This window comes from Protomyctophum bolini (genome assembly GCF_963924005.1).
Source record: "Protomyctophum bolini genome assembly, chromosome: 17".
In the NCBI taxonomy this organism is placed as follows: domain Eukaryota; kingdom Metazoa; phylum Chordata; class Actinopteri; order Myctophiformes; family Myctophidae; genus Protomyctophum; species Protomyctophum bolini.
Genome location: NC_137878.1, coordinates 21,667,307 through 21,692,272, shown reverse-complemented (window position 1 = coordinate 21,692,272; position 24,966 = coordinate 21,667,307). Strand labels below are relative to the sequence as shown.

The 24,966-nt window shown below is 44.4% G+C and overlaps 1 protein-coding gene across 1 annotated transcript in view; it reads left to right on the top strand.

Moving 5' to 3' along the window:
- Positions 1–24,408, top strand: part of csmd2 (CUB and Sushi multiple domains 2) — a gene marked incomplete at both ends in the record, with an annotated part of 362,644 nt that extends 338,236 nt beyond the window's left edge. The window contains 12 exons of the mRNA XM_080787142.1: positions 4,436–4,615; positions 5,851–6,024; positions 6,916–7,089; positions 9,746–9,819; positions 11,556–11,667; positions 12,047–12,226; positions 15,063–15,128; positions 15,354–15,515; positions 17,761–17,873; positions 19,965–20,052; positions 23,825–23,957; positions 24,249–24,408. Of these exons, the coding sequence (XP_080643268.1) occupies positions 4,436–4,615; positions 5,851–6,024; positions 6,916–7,089; positions 9,746–9,819; positions 11,556–11,667; positions 12,047–12,226; positions 15,063–15,128; positions 15,354–15,515; positions 17,761–17,873; positions 19,965–20,052; positions 23,825–23,957; positions 24,249–24,408 (1,616 nt within the window). The remainder of the gene's footprint in view (positions 1–4,435; positions 4,616–5,850; positions 6,025–6,915; positions 7,090–9,745; positions 9,820–11,555; positions 11,668–12,046; positions 12,227–15,062; positions 15,129–15,353; positions 15,516–17,760; positions 17,874–19,964; positions 20,053–23,824; positions 23,958–24,248) is intronic.
- Between the last annotated feature and the right edge of the window lie 558 nt (positions 24,409–24,966).

Below are 24,966 nucleotides of genomic sequence, written 5' to 3'. Positions count from 1 at the left end.
GGATATTCGAGAGGCCTAGTTTGCAGTTTGTTTGCAATGTATTAGTCTCTAGTTTTCAATAAAGAAGTGTTTTAGTCGAATGGCCGAACGCCATTTCCCCCCTCCCCGATTACTTCCTGTTTACGTGGGGCGTGTTTCCGGAAGCGCCTGCTCACTGCCGCCATTGGGAACTTCCAACACAATTGGCCACTTGCGGGGCTAAAACTCTTCTTTTGAAAACTACACACTAATACATTGCAAACGCACTGCATAGGCCTCTCTAACATTTCGGGCATCAGGGTAAGCACCTTATGTTTTGCATTTGTACATGTTCAGAGCTCTGCGGAGGCACCCCCTCAGGGGAACGGACACTTAGACTCTCGTAGATTGAAAATGTCAGAATCGATAAAATACATCTACGAGAGTCTAACTCTTAGGCTATAGTGGCAACTATTGACTGGCTTGTGCGAGTTCATCCCAACGTATCAAATCATTTGGGCAGAAAAACTCACTAAATCCACCATCATGAATAAAAGGACGTCTGTCTTATCATTCATGAAATTCACTCCAGAAATGAGTGCTTTCCATAGACTATAAAGAAATAAGACTACTGTATGCTCGTGAAGTGCCTGCCTGTTGCACTTGCTCTCCCTCTGTCTCTCACACAACTATCAAAGCTGATTACATTTGGGGATTGCTTGTGAATAGGAAAAAGGCTTGGGAGGACCCTCATAAGAAAAGGTTTCTCGCAGTGTGCTAATGGATAATTATTTTCGGTTAGCAAAGAAAATGGAGAGAGAGAGAGAGAGAGAGAGAGAGAGAGAGAGAGAGAGAGAAGGTGCAGGTTGTGGTGTTTTCTTCAGTATTAGGTGAGTGAGTCATGCCAGGGCCTGTGCTGGGAGCGCAGGCCTGACTGACAGCCCTTCATCATTATCACACAATGGGCACACAGCTGCCGCGGCAGACAGCCATGAGACCCTGTAGCAAATAGAGGTCATGTGCAGCCATGCTGGCTCAAAGAGACCCAGTTTCCTTATGGATGAAATTGAAAGATAGTAAAAGCCTGAGTTACACTTGGTGGCACATGGTGTCAGCGGATAATACCCAAGATGTTGTAGATCAGACAAGAAATCAGCTGACAAGAAAGAGAGAATGAGGTTTGGGAACCGCTGGGTTAGAGGGTCCTAGGCTGCAGATTATTTTTATATGAACAACATATAAAAGCAAGTTTATTTAAAAAGTGCATGCCCCATATACAGAATGTTATGCTGCCCTGAAGTAAGATGGCCGCCACGTCACTCTCCAGCAGCGCGGGTGAGCCATCTAGCGTATTTCTCTGAGCTATACGCGTCTCACTACGCCTCACTACGCCTCTCAGCCATTATGAAATACCCGGTAACACTCCGCTATACGTGTCGTGTCTCAATACGCCTCTCAGCCATTATAAAATACCCGGTAACCTGAGACCTCTTGTGGCTTATTGTTTGCTTTATTGAAGCTTGCACTTTTTAGCAGTGTTGATTTCGCGAAAAATGTATTGTCGACTACCTGCTTTCAATGACGAAAACTAACCTGAATGAAAACTAAGCTATGCTGACTAAAACCAAGACTAAATATGTGGACAATTTAATCAACAAAATATATAAACTAGACTAAAATATTAGGAAGGGACTAGTGGGCAACATGAAAGTAAAAGATGCAAGTCATTTTACACTTGCTGAAAATATCAGAGCTACAACCTCACAACGTTGTCAGCTTGTAGAAGTGTAAAATGAGCCATTATGACACCATCAAGGCCCGCCAAAATACATTTTCTACAATACATTTAAGGTCCTTGCAGAGTGGACGCACTGCAAAATATAAAAAAAACACAGCAGTGTGCAGGGACCTCAAGTCGACCAACATCTTATATTTAGTCGTCTAAAACTAGTCGACTCCGGAACCTTCGTTGTCAGGCACTACTTGCAAGCTCCTTCATTGTACATGTCCTGTCCTGCCCACGATCTGAGTCCTATTGCTGAAGATGGCGATTCAGGCTGTGTTGTTGTTGCTGAGTCACCTAGGAAGAGCTGCCTGTGTGTGTGACTGTGTGTCTGTGAGTCTGTGAGTCTGTGTGTCTGTGTGTCTGCGTGTCTGCGTGCGTGCAGCATATGTGTGTGCGTGCGTGCGTGCACACCTGCGCACGTTCTCATGTAGGCTGGACATTTTGCAATGCCAGAGGGAAAGTGAGCAATGGGAAGATAAAATAGCTTGGTGTGAATAGGAGACCCATAAGTAAAGGACATGCCTCATCAACAACAACAAGCCTTCCCCAAAACTCCAAACCTCGGGGAGTTGACCTTAAAGGAATTTGCACGTTCGCCGTTCCGTTCGGTCAGGCTATATTGGGAATCACAGCCCAGAGTTGCCATTATCGAGACTCAAGTTATTCTTGTTTGTTGTTGAGTCGTTACATTTTGGAGTAGACACATTGGCGTGAGAGAGACACAAATATAAAAATGCCCAGGGCACTGCAGTGCATGTTTTCCCCCTGTGCGTGTGTTGGGTATTTTAGGGACTTAATTGCCATGTGCCCACAAGGAGGAGGATGCATTAGGGGGGGTGTTGTTTGCATGTCAGCAGTGTGCTGCAATTTTGAAGTCATCCAGAACTAGTGTTTTCACCGTCTGCTGCCCTCCTGTTTGAAGCATCGTCTCCACGTCTGTAGAGAGGAACGCACTTATCTGTCAATGCTTTCACTTTGTATGAATTTGTTCATGTTAAAGATGGAGTGCAGTGATTTTTTTCTTAAACTTTTTTCTGTTTTGTATACAGTCAGTGTCTATGGAGTTAACATTACTCTAATAGACCCCCAGGTGTGGGTGTGGGTTATAGTATTCAAAAATGTTTTCCCTGTGGTTTTTTTAGATTCTTCCTGAAAGCTGAAAGCCTTTGAGTCAAAAGGCCCAATCGAAATAACACCACTTTAGTGACATCATAACCCTAAACCCTCACACATTATCGTATACAAAAACAACAGCTGTGGGCTAGGCTTTAAAAGAATCCATCACCACACCCCATCAGGCGTTCTGTGGACTGTGCTTCATGCTGGTTCTCTGTTTCCCCAACATAGGATAGGACCCTTAGAGTATACTCTCCCCAGACTTAGAGCATGTTGCCAAAATCAGGACTTGATACTGGGCTTAGACTCCTGTGCCGTGAGACTTGATTTTGCTTATTAAAAAAACTCCATAGTGTAGTCAAAGAACGAAGCATGTTAATTCTTGCAAATGCAGTAGCGTTTCACTTTTCTACAACAGTTCCTTGGTCTCCAGTTTATTCTACCACCTTGTTGGAGATTTCCACTCTGGCCAAACAGATGCACTCCTTCTTCTCTCTCTTTTCAACAAAGCAAACCTGTCTCCAAATGTACCCGGTCTCACGCAGACACAGTGAAATAGCATGGAATTGCAAAACCCCCAGAAACGTACATACAGCATGACACTGAAATCCTCCCCATAGACAATGACAGAGGGGCGCCGTCTCTACCGAACTTGAGCCCCATGAGACACCACTGAGCGGACCTAAAGGGCCGCGAGTAACAGTAGCGCCGAAGTAATTGAAGTGTTGGTGGGTTGCTAGGAAGCAGGGATCACGCAGCTTTAGATGGTTTTAAGCCATTTACACCATGAGGACGCATCTGTGTCTTATAGCTTGTAACCACTTTAACCATTATTTTAAACTTTAGCTGTTGAAGAAATAGCAGGTCTACAAGTTCACAGCACCGCATAGAGTGCCGTGCTACGAGCTTGTAATCTGCTATTTTTGAAAATTGTGAAAATGTGTGCAAATCTTTGAATAATATATTTGTTCACAGCAAACATTTTTACCTAAAATCTTTGCTTCTGGGGGGTCTCTGGAACAACATATTTTCAAATGGGGGTCGGCGGCCAATTACATATAATTTTTGGGGTCCTTGACATGAAATAGTTTGAGAACCACTGACAGTTTTTCAGAAAACGGTTAGGATTTAGAAGAATTCATTTTGATTTAATGGGTTAAGTATTTTGTTTACTCTTTTGTATTCCACCCTAAGTGCATGCATATTGATTTACCGCCTTAACAAATACAATCAAAAGCTAAGCAAATTAAATCATCAAATAATGTGGCTCAGACATGATGCGCTAGCAAACCGTGTCAACGATGGCAGATTTAATTGGGGCATTTCATTCAGGGAGTGATTTGTACCATCCGTCGTCTTTTCATCTGCATCCGTCTATTGTGTCGTCGTCCCCCCCCCCCCCCCCACACACACACTTAATGTCTAAATGAGAGCTCAGCCCTTTCTGTTTACTTTGCTTTGATTCTCTCTCCCCCAACTCTCTCTCTCTCACACTTGCATGCACGCACGCACATGCAAAACACACGACTAACTAACTCTGACCTCATTCCTCTCCACCTGTCCGTCTCTCTGCAGTGATAAACTGCGGCGACCCGGGGGTTCCTGCCAACGGCGTGAGGTTGGGGAGTGACTTCACGTACAACAACAGCGTCAGCTACCAGTGCACGCCGGGCTTCACCATGGACGCCGACCGCGCCTCCACGCTCACCTGCACCAAGGACCGCACCTGGAACGGCACCAAGCCCCAGTGTAAAGGTATAAGTCATTTTATTTTCAAATCGGTGTCAAATCAGTCAATACGATGTCATCAAGTTTTCACCCTTTTCATATCAAGGCCCATTATTTATTGGGCATTTGAGCTGTGGACCACCATTTGATGACATTTAGCCTCTCAGACCCAAAACTTTTTCCCCCCTTTTCTCTACATTCTCTAATTGTGCAGACTTCTTGTAAGTGATGCAGATGTTTAACAATAATTTAACTCTTGAGAGTGTACAATGAAACCAAATGGACCCATAAGGGTTAATTTGGTTTCATTTTCCACTCTCGAGTTAAAGATCTATAAGGGTCCATTTGGTTACCAACTCATCATTTAGCTGGGGACCACTTGGAACCCCCTCAAGGACCAATGGTTGAAAACCACTGTTTTATATCGATTATGATCGATCAGGTCGTGATACTATTTACATTAGCATTGGGCTGCTGTTGTCAACAACACTGGGGCGCGGCATCTTGAATTTCTCCTGCGCCCGCGCGCCCACTCTGATCTGTTTCTTTCAATCGCATTCATCTCCAATCCCTTGTCCCATGGCATTGTCAAAACTAGGTTTATTCCACGGTCTCATAGCCGACGCTGTGATCCTCGCGATGAGGCTTTCTTGTCACGGATCGCAAGACCGGAAGTGGATGTGACAACACACACAGTAGTAACATTTCTAGCATCCAGTCGAGTGTTTTGGCTCTTCAAAATAAGGGTTGAACTGGGGGGGAATCCTGGCCATACGAGGTGAATTAATGAATGAATCCTGGCAGGTAAAGTGTTTAACACAACGCCATGGAGAGCATTACTCTGATTATACTCCTGGAAGTACAGCGACGGAGGGAGGAAGGAACACCAGTTCATTGTGTTCCTTTTAAGGCCGCCACGGCATTCTGAATAATTATAATTTCACTCCGCTTCCACATTCTGCTCTGAAGTAACCGTTATGTAACCCGCTCGAGAGAAATCAAAGCAGAGAGCACCCCCAGCTGAATTAAATAACAACCCAATGTAGGTCTTCTCTTCGTTTCCGATCAAAGGTAAAGCAATGCCATATTTATAGCCGAAAGGCTCACAATGCGTCACAAAATGTGATGCGTTTGTGTGAGCTATAGATTGAGCTATTTTTGGCGCGGAACACCGCCACGTGGTACAAATGAGACTCGAGGTCATGCGAGCTCTTGCCGTAACATACGACGCGTTTGTGTTTCTGCGGCGTCCCCCCATCCAGCCATCGTGTGCACGTCTCCGCCCGTCATCCCTAACGGGCAGGTGGTGGGCACCGACTTCACCTGGGGCTCCAGCATCAGCTACTCCTGCAACCAAGGCTACCAGCTCTCCCTTCCCACGGTCCTCACCTGCCAGGGCCCGGGCAACTGGAGCGGAGAGAAGCCCCAGTGCTTCCGTGAGTGCAATTGACTTATTATTCATTTCAGTCCTTGATTAATAATAAACGGTGGTTCATGTATAATGCATGTCGTCGCTGTCGGGTGGAAACCTTAAGTACTTTCAAAACGGACGTTCCTTTTTTATTATACATTTTTGAAACATTTTGAAATGGTAGCCGATGTCCAATGCTCAATGCGAGGCATGTGGCATTGATGTTTGTTTTGCTAACACTGAAATTTTGTCGCCTGGATTTAGCAAAATATGAAATCCAACAAGGTTAAAGGTCCCTGCAGACTGTTGCTTTTTTGTGGATATTTTGAGACGTTTTCCCTGCTGATTGTTCCGGAAAAACGCACCAGTTTGCAAGGATGTTTTTACTTAGATTGAGTTGGATGTATTATCAGTGATATGAACATTACAGTGACCATCAGACACATTTAAAGGATATTTCACTTTCACTTTAAAAAAAACTTTTGGTCATTTCATCGTCTACTCAGGCTTATATGAACATCCCAGACCGTTTTTAAGTTGCTTGATTCAGTATTTAGATATTTGATATTTGTTTTTCATTCACTGTTTTCATTTATTTTGAATATAATTTTGTATTCTTTAGTCTCCACCGAGTTTGAAGTTATAATGGGTTTGTATAGGAAGGGGGCGGGGCAGCTAAAATGAATATCAAATATCTAAATACTGAATTGAGCAACTTAAAAACTGTCTGGGGTGTTCACATAAGACTGAGTACTACACTAGGAAATCACCCAAGTATCCCTTTAAATCCCTTTAAATTTGAGATTATTAAAATAATTTCAACTCTCTCTCTCTCTCTCTCTCTCTCTCTCTCTCTCTCTCTCTCTCTCTCTCTCTCTCTCTGTCTCTCTCCCTCTCTCTCGTCCCCTCTGTGCAGCCGTGTTCTGCGGGGACCCGGGCATCCCGGCGGCGGGCCGGCGGGAGGACCGAGGCTTCACGTACCTCTCGTCGGTGTCCTTCTCCTGCTCCCCTCCTCTGGTTCTGGTGGGCTCGTCCCGGAGGTACTGCCAGTACGACGGCAGCTGGAGCGGCACGCAGCCCTCCTGCATAGGTGAGCTCCTTTATCCCGTTGACCCATTCACGGTTACCATCCAGCCACTCTACCCCTGAGCCACGGGGCGGCAGTGGCTCAGGGGTAGAGTGGCTGGATCCTGGATGGTAACCGCAAGGTTGCCTGTTCGATCCCGGGCTGTTGCACACCGGCCGCGTTTTTTGGAAAACCGATGGAGAAACGCCGCTCGAAATCCGAAAAACGCGCTCGGTGTGTGGGGACCTTACTTAGTGTCGAAGTGTCCTTGAGCAAGACTCTGAACCCCTAATTGTTTCTGATGTGCAGGTTGGTGCCTTGCATGGTTTCCAGCCGCCATCGGTGTATGTGAATGAGTGAATTGATGTACAATCTATGTAAAGCGCCTTGGATAAAGGCGCTATATAAATTTACCATTTAGACCTGAGACCAGATTCTACAAAAAATGTCTTCTAAATCTGACAGTTGTCTGGAAAAACCTATGTTTCTATGTCAGAGCGGTGCTCAAACTATTGCATGTCAAGGAGCCCCAGATTTATATGTAATTGGCCGCCGACCTCATCTGAAAATATGTTGTTCCAGGGACCCCCCCAGAAGCAAAGATTTTAGTTAAAACGTTCGCTCTGAAAGAATATATATTCAAAGATTTGCACCACATTTTCACGATTTTTCAAAAACAGAAGATCTACAAGCTCGTAGAGCGGCACTCGGTGTCGCGCTACGAGCTTGTAGATATGCTATTTCTCAAAAGCTGAAGTATACTGTAACATAATCCTGAATGGGTTAAGACCCGAGACCATGGATTCTACAAAATGTCGTCTTCTTTTCTGAAAAAACCCCATTATCAGTAGTGCTCAAACCTTTTCATGATGAGGACCCCCAAAATTATGTGTTTTCGGCCGTCAACCTCCATCTGAAAATATTTTGTTACTTCCAGGGAAAGAATATATATTCAAAAAATATCAGATCTTAGCAGATACGAGCTTATTATCTGCTATTTTTCAATAGCTAAAAGGATACATTATTGGTTAAAGTGGTGAAAAGATAAGTTGCGTGTTATTTATTTGAGATTACTCCGTTGATGTTGTTGCTCATGACTTTGATTTCCCCTTACGAATGCTGACTTTTTCACGGGGAATGTTGAGTGTTCTCAAATTGGCCTCTCAGATAGTTTGCTGCCCCGAGAGAGGCACTGATGAAAGCTATATTAACTCTCCGGTATGGAAAGGACCCGCCAGAGAATGCAGTGTAAGCCCCTGATTTAAGTGACCGCATTGTAATACAAGGCAAGGCAAGTTTATTTCTATAGGACATTTCAGCAACGAGGCAATTTAAAGTGCTTTATGCCATAAACTAGGCATGAATCACTTAAACCCTATATACAATTTCCAATTTAGACATTTAGATGCTCTTTATCCAGACTCCAGAGCGACTTGCAAGCAAGGTAAACATAATAAAATGCAGAGAGACAGTGTAGTGCCTCAGTAAACTATAGGATCACAGGTTAACCAATAACCTAGCATCAGTATAAAGCAATAAAGGCTGTTATTAAAAAAAACTATCTGTACATCAAAACTATAAGATACCAGGTAAACAAACCTAGCATCTGTCTACATACAGTATGTCTGTCTGTCTGCCTGGTACTAAAGACACGCAAAATAGGGCCCACAGAGCATTAAGCGAGTGCAAAAGAAACCAATAATGATAAGACATTTGAATGAAGTATACTGTAGGTAGGTAGTGGATAGATGCACACATTACACACTTAGAAGGCATGCAGCGTTGAGAATGGTGAGTGAACCACAGGGGTGTGACAGATGAGATAACTACACTTTAGAAAGAATCCCCCCAAAAAAACGCAAGCCGCAACTACCAATATTTACAAGCAACTATGCAGAAAAACAAGCCCAACGTCGCTTAGGATATTAGTGGACATGCACTGAGCACTAAAGGTACAACAGCTTACATAAGTTGTAATTGTACCTCGTCTAATGGATCAACATAATGTGGACTGGTGGGGTGATATGTAATGGAACATCCTTGGCTGCAGACTTTGGTAATTGATTAAGAGGGTTTGTGTGACTGTGGAGTGATACGGCCTGAGAGCTTGTCATTGTGTTGTAAGCTGCACGGAGCAAGGATACAGACTAGCCACCTCACATCACCGACGGGCTTACTAATGAATCACTTTGTGGGATTTATGTGTCTATGTGGGTGTGTGTTGCTCTATGTGTGTGTGTGTGTGTGTCTGTGTCCTTGGGGGTGTGGTTTTGTGTGTTTTATTCGCCTGTTCGGTGTTTGTGTGCGTGCGGGAGAGTGCGCGCGTGCTTACTCGCATACAGTATGTGTATGCACAGTGTAGCCAGCATTTGTAAATGTATGACCTTCACACTATGCAGCCCCAGGCCTGACTAAATATTAAGTGTGTGTGTGTGTGTGTGTGTGTGTGTGTGTGTGTGTGTGTGTGTGTGTGTGTGTGTGTGTGTGTGTGTGTGTGTGTGTGTGTGTGTGTGTGTGTGTGTGTGTGTGTGTGTGTGTGTGTGTGTGTGTGTGTGTGTGTGTGTGTGTGTGTGTGTGTGTGTGTGTGTGTGTGTGTGTGTGTGTGTGTGTCCATTCAAAAATTCTAAACAGTTCACATGATAAGATCGTGTTGCAAATTAACACGGTTTTGTTGTTCCAGACCCGAGTCACACCACCTGCAGTGACCCTGGCAGTCCCCTGTTTGGGAGTCAGAACACCAGTCAGGGCTTCCAGGTGAGAATAACAGAACACACTTCACTACCCATTTGTGAACACATTTTGTACTCTCTCTCGCGGCTAAACAAACACAACAGGATTTTACCGTGTAATTAAGTCTATTACAGGCAATGAATGAATCGTGGCCATACATCTTGTGGGGGAGTTTCCATAGCACCGTGCTGTGCTGACTTGATGACGTATTAGAACTTTGAAAACCCCTAAACTTATCCTGCTTCTGGACGCAAGTCATTTTCCCTGGGTTTCATTTATAGGCAACAGATTGGTTACTGTGCAAGCATACTTAGTTGACAAAATCATATCAGTAAGCCCCCGTTCGCAAAAAGAACATCCTGTGCTAATGCGGCACATCTGCTCCGCTCTCATTCAAATCCGAATCCATGTAACACGTTTAGGTGGGATCCAAAATGTTACACACACAAAAACTGACACTCTAAAATGCCATGTGCATGATGACGATACTGTGGTACTGCATGATGACGATACTGTGGTACAGCATGATGACGATACTGTGGTACTGCATGATGACGATACTGTGGTACAGCATGATGACGATACTGTGGTACAGCATGATGACGATACTGTGGTACTGCATGATGACGATACTGTGGTACTGCATGATGACGATACTGTGGTACTGCATGATGACGATACTGTGGTACTGCATGATGACGATACTGTGGTACAGCATGATGACGATACTGTGGTACTGCATGATGACGATACTGTGGTACAGCATGATGACGATACTGTGGTACTGCATGATGACGATACTGTGGTACTGCATGATGACGATACTGTGGTACAGCATGATGACGATACTGTGGTACAGCATGATGACGATACTGTGGTACTGCATGATGACGATACTGTGGTACTGCATGATGACGATACTGTGGTACAGCATGATGACGATACTGTGGTACTGCATGATGACGATACTGTGGTACTGCATGATGACGATACTGTGGTACAGCATGATGATGTCATGTATACTACTGTGGTACATCATGATGATGTCATGTATACTACTGTAGTACAGCATGATGATGTCATGTATACTACTGTGGTACTGCATGATGATGTCATGTATACTACTGTGGTACATCATGATGACGATACTGTGGTACTGCATGATGACGATACTGTGGTACTGCATGATGACGATACTGTGGTACAGCATGATGATGTCATGTATACTACTGTGGTACATCATGATGATGTCATGTATACTACTGTAGTACTGCATGATGACTAAGGCCGATTTGATAACTAGGCCATGTACTGTACATGCATCGCATATGCAATTTATATAATAATTTATAATGTAGGCATTATAGCAGACACTCTTATCCAGAGTGTCTTATCATTATAGCAGACACTCTTATCCAGAGTGACACCAAAGATCAGCGCAAATGGCATGATAAACAACAGGGTACATCAATCATGGACATGTGATGTATAAATATACAGTGCAAAGAAGAACAGAAGCTAGTACAGTAGCTAGGATACCAGGTGAAGATCACACCCACGTAGCATCTATCTTAACACCATTCTATCTACAGTAATGGAAAATAAAACACTCTTCGCATCTGAGGTTAAGCAAACCATTATCAATTATTATGTGTGTATGACATGTGAAATGTGAAGTAACCAACTTGTCTCTCTTTAGTTGTAACTGTGTGTGTGTGTGTGTGTGTGTGTGTGTGTGTGTGTGTGTTTTAACCCTCCAGATCAGCAGCATTGTGTTCTTCAACTGTCGGAAGGGTTATTTGCTGCAGGGTTCCATCTCGCGCACCTGCCTGCCCAACCTCACCTGGAGCGGCTTCCAACCAGAGTGCATCGGTCAGTACACACACACACACACACACACACACACACACACACACACACATACACACACACACGCACACACACACACACACACACACACACACACACACGCACACGCACACGCACACGCACACGCACGCGCACGCACGCACACACACGCACACACACACACACACACACACACACACACACACACACACACACACACAAAACCTGTCTACATACATAATTATTTTATCCATCCCAACTTAGCACCATCTCTGCATCGTGTCCTTTTGTCTCCATCTATCCATCCATCCATCCATCCTTTGCCCTGTAACTTTCACTGCTGTGCTGTCTCTGACGACCTGGATCAATAAAGGTCCATCTCTCTACCTATCTCTCCGTCCAGCCCACCACTGCAGCCAGCCGGAGCTGCCGGTCCAGGCGGATGTGAGTGCCATCGAGCTGCCGTCCCTGGGCTACACCCTGATCTACACCTGCCAGCCGGGCTTCTACCTGGCGGGCGGCTCCGAGCACAGGACCTGCAGGTCGGACGGGAGCTGGACGGGGAAGCCTCCGCTCTGTGCGGGTAAGCCACGTGGTCGGGAGTGGTTTGAATGTGTGTTTCTGGTGTCTACGCAGATAAGCAAATGCTTTATATACGCAGTATTATAATGAGATAATGTGACTATACAATCCTATCATATTTGGCAGTTCTGTTCCTCAACGCTCAGGTTATGAATGAATTAAGGAGAAAGCCACGCTAGTTACGGGTAGCTTCTTCAAACAGTTAGCGTTTCAACGCCAGTGGTAGGAAAACAAACACAATGTCTTTACTAGTATCAAGTATCAATACTGCACTGTAGAAATACTGTAAAAGTCCGGGAATACAAAAGTACGAAAGTACAGAAGTATTGGTAATTGGTATCAGTAATTAAATTACCCAAAGTAGAAAGTACTCATTATGCAGAATGTCCCATTTCACACGTTTTCAAATGTTTAAAATCTTATGAAAATAGCAGATCTACAAGTTCACATGCGAGCCTGTAGATCTGCTATTTTCAAATGGCCGAAATATATATATTAAATGTATATAGGGTTGAAGTGGTTGATGTAGACTATGTTTTGTAATAATGTGTGTATAGGTTGTGCATAGGAGTAGAGGTAAAAGTACTGGAAATACTCCAGTAAAGAAATAAATGCCTCATAATTGTACTTAAGTAGCCTACAGTACTTGCACCACTTTTCAACGCATATTTAATTTAAATAATGTGTTTAGGTTATTTATTTAACATGAGTCATATACACAACAGAATGTGTTGGACCAGACTTGGCAATGCACTGGAACGCATTTGCATCTGCAGTCCCTGGGTTAAGAGCCATGTAATACAATATACTGTTAAAAAGTTAAAAATGCAGAAGCACACAGATGCGCTTTAGTTTTCGACAATATCTTTTTATTATGCAACTAATGCGAACAGCTGGTGGCTCATCCCAGCTCTGTTGCCACATAGAATTCTAAACTAAAAGCTGAGCACGCACACACACACACACACACACACACACACACACACACACACACACACACACACACACACACACACACACACACACACACACACACATACATAACACACACACGCACACAGAATGAATGTTCATACTTAACTTTTTTTTTTAATTAGTATTATTTTTAGGCGGAAGTCAAGAGTATAAGTGAGCGTAAATTCCAATTCTCATTTCCAGCCAAGCACCCTAACCCATTCTAGGTGCTTCATCACATTATAATGTGCGATTTTCATTAGCAATGTTTATTCAAACCACTGGGTTTTGTATTGTTGGCTGGAGAGTGCTGGCTAATGTTTAGAGATAGGGGGATTGGGCTAATGTTGATGAATGGCTGTGTTAACACTTTGCTCATCCTCCGACACACGCCAGAACGGGACGGCCATCCATCACACAATTAGGCCCGCGTTATGCTTAGTCGAGCGTCTGTGTCGTGCGCCGAAAAATAGCCGATCTACAAGCTCACAAGCTCGCGCAAGTGCACCGCTTTGTGAGCTTGTAGATCGTCCGTTTCCGGGCCAGCGACCCGAGGTATAGCGGGGCATTTGCGCGGCATGGACACACTCATTTGCGTGTGTGTGTGCCCGTGCACGCTCACACATACACGCACACACACACACACACACACATACACATGCACATGCTCGCACGCACAAGCGTATGAAACATTAACAAGGGCCCCCAGAACCTGATTAGGCCAATGTGTCCCATTGATTAGGTTAGCGAGAAAGCACCTCTTATAAATGTCCGGGCAGTGTTAACAAGGTCTATCAGATAAATAGACTGCCATTAAGTTGCCCCGGGGTGCTGCGTCTCTAAATACATATAGGAGGAATAGAGTGGTAGATGCACAATTATCTGCGGTAGATGAACGCTAATAGCTTAAAGAGGGGAAGGGCTATTCTAGAGGAGGGGGGGGGGGGGCAACGTGTGTGTGTGTGTGTGTGTGTGTGTGTGTGTGTGTGTGTGTGTGTCTGTGTGTGTGTGTGTGTGTGTGTGTGTGTGTGTGTGTGTGTGTGTGTGTGTGTGTGTGTGTGTGTGTGTGTGTGTGTGTGTGTGTGTGTGTGTGTGTGTGTGTGTGTGTGTGTGCGCGCCTGATGGATATTCTGAGGCTGGAGAGAATGCTGGCCTTACTAGCACAGATGTATAGGGTACTAACAGCACTTGAGGAGCAGCGCAAAGTCCTGACAGCTGATAAAACATTGTGCACGTGCATGCGTGTGTATGCGTGCACGCATATACCCGCCCAATGTCTACAAGTCGAAGTGTCCTTGGGCAAGACTCTGCACCCCACATTGCCTCCAATCAACCAGTCGGTGTGTGAGCTCGCCACCATTAGTGTGTGAATGTGGGAAGTGAGGACGCTGGCATCGACTGTTCGCCGATTCACCTTCCAATGCATGAATGAATGGACCATTGTAAAGTGCTTTGAGCACTTTACTTGGAAAAGCGCTATAAAAATGCCATTCACTATAATACATGCTTGTGTGTGTCAGCGGTCGTTATTTGTGCCTGTGTGCTGTGTGTCTACATGTACAGATCGACGTATGCAAATACAGTGTGCTTGCATTCAAAACCTTATATGACATTTTATGCAACATGGCTGGAGAAATTATGAGCACCATCTCTGACGGTGCACATTTTTGAAGTTTCTTTCTATTCTTGGAAAGTGTTTGCATTTATGTTTCATTCCTCTACTTGCCTACTACCTCTCCCTATGATCCCCTCCCCATTCACCACCATAATCCCCCCCGCCCCCTCGAGGCACATACAGTATTTACAGCACTTCAGAGATAACCCAGACTGTTATATTTTATCTGACTTAAGGTCTATTTTTGTCTTTTTTTTGTGCTGTTCAGCTGACACCCGTCCAAGTGGTCTCAGCCCCGTGGGGACTGTGCAGGAACCTCCCACCACACTAAGAGGTACAAAAAGAAAAGAAAACACAACTTATTATGGTCTGCATTTCCCTTTTGTCTGCATTTTACTGACAGTGAAGATTCTTGAAGTTTATTTCTATTCTTGGAAGGAATACAAGTGTTTGTATTTTACACATACCTCCCTTGTCTTCCCCGCTGCCTCCCCCCCCCCCCCCCCCCTCCTCTCTCTCTCTCTCCCCCCCCCCCCCCCCCCCTCCATCCATCTCTTAGTCCCAGGCGGTGTGTTTGCCAAGAACTCTCTGTGGAGGGGCTCTTACGAGTACCTGGGGAAGAAGCAGCCAGCCATGCTTAGCATCAATGCCTTCGAGCCCTTCAGCAACCGAGTCAACGGGACGCTTATCGACCACAGTGGCGTGGAGCTCAAACTGGCAGGTCCGTACGGGCCGGGGTGGTTGTGTTCTTCAGCTCGTTTAACTACCTAATCCCTTTATGATCCACCTAGGGGTGGGCGATATGGAAACATATTATATCACCATATCTTTACAAGCAGTATCACGATATCAGGATATTTTCACATCACAATATCAGTGTCACAATATTTGTTTCAAGCATTGTTTATAGCTATTCTTCAAGTTACATAATAGTACAACCATCTACAAGTTAACAAAAAATCACACCTGTGTGAACTTAGTGGTGCAACTCCCCTCTCCCCCTGCCTCTCTCTCTCTCTCTCTCTCTCTCTCTCTCTCTCTCTCTCTCTCTCTCTCTCTCTCTGTAATTAGCAGGTAACAGTGCAACACTATCTCTCTCTCTCTGTTTCTGGCACAACAGCTCCACTTTTGCCCCTACTGGTACTCTAAACATAGTAACATAGTGCCATAGGGACATTGCTGTTCCTTGGAGTGGTTGCACCACTCAAAAATGATACGTATAGCTTGCGGAGTTAGTTCTGGCAAGTCCCACATGTCATACGCTGTTGTGGCAATCAGCTGACCATTTGGGCGGGGTATTTAAGCTCACCCTGCAAGGCTGCAATCTTCCCGCATTCCTTCTGTTGCGTTCCTGGTCGTCATTATGAGCTGTTTGCTCCCATCGCCAACCCAGCACCACCGGTCGGTGACTTGCGTCATTCCCGACTGTCTCTGCCTGTGTCCCTTTTATGCCCATATAATGGTGATCTCTGTATCTCTCTGCCTGTGTCCCTTTTATATCCATATATCCATGTATGGCGCTCGCAGCGTATCAAGGACTTTTTAAATCCACACAAACGATAAAATATTTGTGAAGTAGATCTTTGCCAGATTAGCTGCATGCCCCAACAGAGTCGCACATGACATCAGTCATCTCAATATTTGGGTAGAATTCTCCACATTTGGGCAACATGTGGGGGACAGACAGACAAAAAGACAGATGCTGTTCTAGACCAGGGTTTCTCAAAGTGGGTGCCTTGACGCAAGTCCAGGGGTGTCTCAGAATACTTCATCATTTGGGTATAATATTTGGAATGTATCAATGTCACTGGTTAAACGGACAGTTGCACTGTACTTGGTGCATTCTTAGTCAGTCTACACAGTACACCAGTCTCTTCACCAAAAATAGCCCATCTGCAAGAGTTGTGAGCTTTTAGATCGTCTATTTTTGATGAATAGGTATGCAGGTTTAAGTGGTTAAGCGGCAAGCATAACAGTTATTTTCAGGGGGAAAGATTTACATATTTACGTATCATTAATATGATGATAAATGTTTGAGAACCACTGCTCTAGACTGCTGAGTCCCATTTCAGAAATGATGAGATGTATTTAGGACAATCTCCGACTCCAAGCATGGCTTTATACAAGAACAGGTGCCAATGCAGTTGTCGTCTCTCTGTCAGGGAGGACCATCCAACCTTGGTATATAAGATACAGTGGTGATATGAGTATCATATAGCTATCACCCGTAATAAATCAAATTGATGATTGATAAACATAGTCTATAGATTATGTAATAATCTAAGACAGACAGGAACACTGCCTCAACTACCCTTGTTCTGCTAATGACTGGCTTTATTTCTATACAAAAAGCCAATTTTCTGTTGCAATTTACCAGCAAGGACCTCTACATGGTGTTTAAAAGTAAGTCTCTCATCAATCCAAATAAAACACACACAATAAACACACAATAAAACAACACTAAACACAATACAAAATGTATTTTTCAAGGCAAAGATAAAGTAGCCTAATTCAGAAGAAGAAGCTGTGAGTCGGCTGTCAGAACTCAGTGCCCGCACGGTTCACAATTCACACCACTGCAGCAACACTGACACGTTCAGCGGAGTGACTGCTGTCTCTGTGCCGTCTGTGAAGAGCCATGAGCCGCAACTCCCGGAGGGGCAGCAACACCGCCGGGTAATCTACACTGACTGACTCGAGACTTGAGAAAAAGACGTCCAAAAGTTGTTGTCTGTGTATAGGCTAATTCATTGGTAAAAGTATGCTAAATAACTCATTTTTAGACCATCTGGGAAATAAATAAATCTGCGGCGAGAGTCCCCCCCCCAACGCAATTCTATAGCCTACCCAAAGGTAAAACGCACCCGCCGCCTATGAGTTAGGTGGTTTCCTCCCGACAGCAACGATGTTCTCCTCACTGTCCTCAGTGGGCTGATGAACTCACCCAGCGTTCTCTGTGCCTTCAGGTACCTATAAGAGAGAGGAGGCCCAGCTGCTGCTCCAGGTGCACCAGATCAGAGGCCCTGTGGAGATCTTTGTCAACAAGTTCAAGATAGACAACTGGGCCCTCGACGGACATGTAAGTGAAAGTGCTGGAGTCACCACTCACTCAGTAAAGGACCCGAGGGAAGGGCACATATAGGTATACACGCATGCACGTGAGCATCCACACAGTAATACACATACATGTTCAGCATTCTCACCGTGAGCCGTGTGTGTGTGTGTGTGTGTGTGTGTGTGTGTGTGTGTGTGTGTACCGTGCGCAAATGAAGTAGCAAATTGAGAAATATGCAGGGCCACACACACCCACACTAACCCTGTCACTCTGGGGAGATGTAGGGCCCACCAAGAGTTTTCTCTTTAATTAAAATGTCAGTTAAATCATTGCTTGGTAATCAGGGCTCGACAGGCCGCCTTCGCTTCCCCTGTTCCATATTACACTCTCCCACCTAGTGCACCTCCAGTGCAGCACACTCCAGCTAGAATTGTAATGACACAGGTCACTCTGCGTGTGTGTGTGTGTGTGTGTGTGTGTGTGTGTGTGTGTGTGTGTGTGTGTGTGTGTGTGTGTGTGTGTGTGTGTGTGTGTGTGTGTGTGTGTGTGTGTGTGTGTGTGTGTGTGTGTGTGTGTGTGTGTGTGTGTGTGTGTGTGTGTGTGCGCGTGCGTGCGGGTCTCCGTGTGGGTCTATGTGTGTGTGTCCTTGTCTTTTCACACTGTAGGTGTTTACATAATTAAGCAATATTACACGAGAGGGTGTGGGTTAACGTGATTATTGCCACGACAGTGATGCGGTCAGGAACGAGACGGAGTCGAGTTCCGCAAGCATCACTGAAGTGGCAATAATCACGTTAACCCACACCCTCGAGTGTAATATTGCAATTCTACCACAGTTATCCTTAAAACTATTAAAATCGCTGAAAGAATGTATATTTTTAATGACAGATGTAGTCACTACGACCACAACCTTCCCAAGAAACTAGCTAGCCTAGCCACCGAGTTTGCTAGCGCTCTGGGAGAACAGAGCAGCTGAATTCTTTGTTTTGATTAGGTGGTGAACAGTGCTGGTTTAACCCACGGCTAGAAGGCTGTTTCAACCAATCAGATTGCTTCCTCGAAACGACCTGTGGTAGAATTATCATTGAACCTAGGATGTGCGAAACCGTCACTTTTCAAGAAAAGTCGGAAACAATAACCTTTGGTCCATTATAGTTATTATTTAATATATAATAATACATAACCTTTGGTCCAATGGATCCATTATAGTTATTATTTGGTCACAAGCTCTTACTAGCTCCTACTTTTCATTGTTAAATATTCATAAAACCCACAGACAGACTTAACCACTTTCAACCTGACATTGCTATTTTGGGCATGTCATTATAGGAGAAACAGTTTTCAGAAATAGCAACAATGTCGGTACAAGTCACAATGAGCTTTTTGATGTGGTATTTTTTATGCTTTTGTCATATAACAAAGTATAAAATAGGGCTTTTGGAAAAAACTTTAAATTAAATGTGAAGATACAAGGTTTCTGTCTGGTAGCATCGATATAAAACGCATTGTTGTTGATCTTTAATAAGCCACTCTGTTGATTGGTCTGTCTGTCACTCCAGACCGCGGCCACAATGCACAACTATGACTGTTCCAATGACATCATTGGCTGGGAGGACACACGACACCTAACAACCCTTTACCATGGATCTATTCAAATATATTACGGACTTTGTAACAGTTAATTTGTATTTATTTAATGTAATATGGTCTGTACTGTAGTACATCCTACTGTAACTCACATCATGCTCACCTCCAGGCGAACCAATAGCTGGTCGCAGCTCATCACAAATAACGCAATAACGCATTAACTCGACTTGCATGCAAATTCAAGTATTCCTCCCGCACGCTTTTTGTAGTGTGCGTGCGCGGCCCCGGACTGCGACTTTCCTTGGCCTTGTTCACGCCAGTGCTCGCTCGCAGAGAAGCGTTGAGTGTCAAATGAAATGCCATCCGTCCAGAGCTCCTCTCAACCACTGTGATGTTATATTTCCTTTTTCCTGTGACATGGCAGCGGCTGACACTTTGACTTTTTTTGAAAGCACAGAGACTGACACTGATGCTGTGTACCTGTCCTCTCCACACCTCCTCCTCCTCCTCCTCCTCCTCCCCCCCCAGGTGTCCTACCTCCCTTCGTCAAGCTCCTTCGTCTACCAAGGCTTCGTACGAGGAAAAGGCTTCGGTCAGTTCGGTCTCCAGAGGCTGGGTGAGTTGAACAAGGCTCAGTGGCGAACTCTGTGCAGCCCCCTCTCTCCCTTTTTTCCTTTGACAGGTAATACATAAAGATACATAACCATGCTATATGGTTTGTTGTGAAGCGCTATTTACTGCTCGCTTGAAGTACAGAGAGTCTGTCGTGGAGGATTTGTTCTTTCTCAGTTCGCACACTAATTAAGCTTCTCACAACAGCCCAATCGGCTGTCAGTACGGAATGAAGCAACTGGCACAAGACAATACCTAGCAGCAGCTAGTGAATAACAATTAAGGAAGCAACAAAGACATATACAGAGGCTGGTGTACACACATGTGCACACATGCACGCACGCACAATGTTGTGACCACATAGACATATTAACATGGATGCACATACATGGAATAAAATAATACAATACTCATTAGCGTAATAAATACAGTTTGATCGAGCGAGCCAAAGTAAGATGAACCGTATTAGTAAAAAGAGATGCCTTGCGGTATTACGGTCCTGTGAAGAACATTCCAAAGGCCCATCATCTCCCAGCTGCGTTTCTATGGAACAGAGAGACGCTCAGAATAGATAGACTTCACCTTGAGAGCCTAGAGGACATATAGTGATGTACGGTTTAATAAGGTCACATACTGTATATAAAATGGTGCCAAGCCTTGTATAAGTCAGAAGGAGAACTCTAACCACATGAACCGTTCCCCTATTCTGGAGAGAACATTCATTGAAATAGCCAGCCTCTCAATGCCAGTGGAATAGCCTATCTATCAAACTCACAATGCAACAAGTTGTGAGCTTTTAGATTGAAAATTTGTCTGCAAAGATTATGACCTAGACCTTGGACCTAGGGAACCCCATTGAACAAAGTTGTATTGGTAGTAGTTAAAATGGTTAAAATCACCTCTGGCATTGGCAAAGTTATTCATATTATTATCAAAATTGTTTGATCCGGTTAGAGTTGAAATTGTGACAATGCTGTTCTATTCTGTTCTGGTGGCTGGGCTGGTAAACTGCATAGGCCTATTGAGTAATTCTTTTGGAAATAATAATATCTCTCAAGACAGATTCTGCTTTTTTTAACTGAAAGGGTACTCAGATTAGTTTCAACGTGAATGTGTTTTTTTTGCTAGTGCTCGACTTTACTTGCAGTTACCTAAAGCAGTGTTTCCCAAACACTGCTACATTGACCCACTTATATAGCCTCATTCTCAAGGCTACATGATGATGTTCATGCGGGTGCAGTACTAATTTCCGACCAGTCAATAGTCCGACAACGACAACCTACCTCAAACCCTAACCTAACCATAACCGCAAGCACGGAGCAGCGCATGTTCGCCAAGCTTAACGCATGTTCGCCAACCTTAACGCATGTTAACCTTAATCCAACCTTAAAGCATGTTAACCTTAATCCAACCTTAAAGCATGTTCACGGGTCCTTGCAAATAAAACATTTGAGAACCACTAGTACTAGTTGAACTCCTAATATGCCATAGTCTCATAGTAAATAAGTCACACTGTATTCTGAAGAAAACCTGGAGACTTGGCATTCATTAATTGATCAAAATAGGAAAGTTACAGTTGTGTGTAAAACAGAAAACATAACATTTGCCAAAGACAAGACCAAGTCTTTGCCACGGACACATTTTGTCTGTGTACGGACATATTGATGACCCCAGCTTCCCACTGCACACAGAGTGAACAAACAGTTCTTTATTAATGTAGACGATTGGGGGCTGGTGCCACGGCATCCATGTGTGTTTTGTGCATGTGCGTGTGCGTGGGTGGTGGGTGCGATGACACCCGTGAGCGAGTGTGTTTATGTGTGTCTTGGAAACGGTCCTATTCAATTTGCGCAGTGTAATCCAATGTAGGTGTGTATTTTTTATTTATTTTTCTTTCCCAAAAGCATATATGTGCATAGTCTTGTAGTGTGTGTGTGTGTGTGTGTGTGTGTGTGTGTGTGTGTGTGTGTGTGTGTGTGTGTGTGTGTGTGTGTGTGTGTGTGTGTGTGCGTGTGCGTGCGCGTGTGCGTGCGTGCGCGTGTGCGTGTGTGTGTGTGGTGTGCCTGTACATGTATTATGGGGCTCACACAGCTGCGAATGTTTGCACAAACGCATTCACTCGGCAGGGGGCTGATTGGCCGCCACTGCAGAACCCGCTAATTGAATTCCTTATTGTTTGTCACTTGGACTTTGTTGGAGTTTTTCTTGGCGTTCTCCAGTGAACAGGTGGGCTCGTCAGTCACTCTCCCCATGGTTGCTGCAGTGCAGACCCACCACAGGCACGCACGCCTCCATTGGAAGTAAATCTGAAACATAGCTGCCTGCAGGGTCTTCATGTCCATTATTCAAAGCAATTCTAATATAATTTGATGTGTCCTGAATTAGGAAAAATGTCATCTTAGTTTTCTCTAGTGTGTGTGTGTGTGTGTGTGTGTGTGTGTGTGTGTGACAAACACACTGTCTCCACAGTTTTCTTTTATTCGTGATTCAAAAGGTACATGGTGTACTATCTCCCTTGCTCTCTGTAGAGAGAGAGAGAGAGAGAGAGAGAGAGAGATGTCTCAGAACACGGAATGTTGCTGGCATGCCTCATGAACCTTTGTTGGTGCATCCTTTCTGTGAACCATCAAAGGTTGCTATTTTACTCAGTCTTTTGGTTCCTTTGCACGTATATACTCCAGTGTTTCCTGAGCCATGGATTTGACCAAACCACCCACAGCAACCAGCGGCATCCAAGGGTGTCATGGTGGTACATTCCTTGATTACTGAGGTCGCTTTGTGTTGCACTGTACTGTCAGCCATGCATATGATCCCTATAGAGCAGGGACGTGTACACATAGACATCAAAGGGGGCTTCAGCCCCTGCCCTTTTACCCGTCTGTAAAACAACTGCCCTCTCCAGACCACGAATGCAGCGTTTACTATAGTGGAAGAAATGCAAATGCCACACTCCTTTCCATGCCATGCCGGAAAGCAGCATTCTGGAGAATTGCTTTTTTTCCCGAAGTCTCCTGAACGTGAACACAGTATTTTGCGCTGAACTAATTTGTTTAGAAATCCATGTCGTACACCGCATCTCTCCACTAGCTAAAGAGTGCTGGGTTGCGCCCCGAAAATAGCTGATCTACAAAAAGTACAAGCTCACAACATGTCACGGTGTGACACGTTGTGAGCTTGTAGATCTGCTATTTTCGCTATTTTTGTCCAAAAGTGCCCTCTTACTGGATTTCAGGCCCTGCCCGTCTAACACTCTCTGCATGTCCCTGCTATTGAGCATAGCAGTGACCGTGCTTTTCTGAAAAATCTGCGATTTTCCCATAGAGATTTACAAAAATCTATTATTTTAAGCCTATAATCAAGTCAATCGAGCCATGACCATAAAACAAAAAAAAATGAAAATAAACAAAGGGTATTCAATCAAAGATGTTATGGTCATGATTTGCTGGCTTATGCTGTCTACTCTACTCTGGGAATGCCGTTTTTAGAATCGTAATATCTCAGACTCTGCTTTTTGGACCAAAACAAACTTGATTTGCGGCTCATTTCTCCAAACGATATGATCCTCGGCTACGAAATGTATGTTTTGGGTGAATCAAATAACATTTGCAGGACATGTTACATATAGCGGTTTTTCACTTCCTGACTCGCAGTTTCTGGGCAAAACAGTCATTGCGGTAAATGAGTTCATGTTGGTTCGTGTAGCGCTGTTGTGATGTCAAACATCAGTGTTCATTTGGACCAGTTTCTGACTGCTGCCTTCTGTGTCTCTCCTCTAGAGAGCCTAGACCCCAGCAGAGACAGCCCCGGGTATAACTTCGCCTCCAACAGTAGCTCAGTGGCGGCAGCCATCCTAGTGCCTTTCATAGCTATGATCATCGCCGGCTTCGCACTGTACCTCTACAAACACAGGTAAGCCATTAACGGTGCATTAACGGTATTCTAACAGCGTAAAGGATCTGCACACCAGATAATTTGATTCATGCCCAGAATTCGCTCCTCCTCAGTCATGTTTCTTTTTATGTATTGTGATTCATAATTCTTAATATGTAAGTCATTCTTAATACTACTCGGTTGTATTTATTAAGACTTTTCATATCAGCTCAACTATATCCAATATAGTAAATCCAATAAAATAAATGAATAACGAAGTGTATGGTGTAATGGAAATGTTAACATTTTCTTGTCTTTTTGCCATCTCAGAAGAAGACCCAAAGTCCCATTCAACGGCTACGTGGGCCACGAGAACACCAACGGACGGGCCACGTTCGAGAACCCCATGTACGACCGCAGCATCCAGCCCACGGACATCATGGCCAACGAGACAGAGTTCACCGTCAGCACCGTGTGCACGGCCGTATAGCAGCCATGTTCCTCCCGAGGTAAGAGTCCACTAAGCCTCCGAGTTGGCTCACCGCATAGGACAGAGAACTGTTCAGCCCGTGACACAAAACAGAAATTACATATTCACCCACGCGACCAGAACTTCGCGCCACGTTGTGAGCGTGTAGATCTGCTATTTTCACTACTTCTTAAATATTTTGTTCTAATTTATGGAATTTCTTAGATTTTTCTTTCATTTCTTCATGACATTACTGAACAAAAATCATTGGATTTTGTTATTAATTCGTGAAAAGTTCTGCTTTTTGGGAGTGTTTTTTTAAATAATAATAATTAAAAACCAAATGTAGGAAACAAAAACTAAGGGGACCCATAAAAACGACCCACTGTTTGGGGAACAGTGCTGTAGGATATACGTGGCCTTGATATAATAGCTTTAGATGTGCTCAATATCACGCCCTCCCTCCCAGCCTTCCGTCAGAGGCTTCTTTTGGGCCGCGGCGCGATTTGTTCAGAAAAGGAGCGAGGCGCATAAAAAAAAAGTGTATTACCGTCTTCTTCAACGTCCCGCCGCTTATAC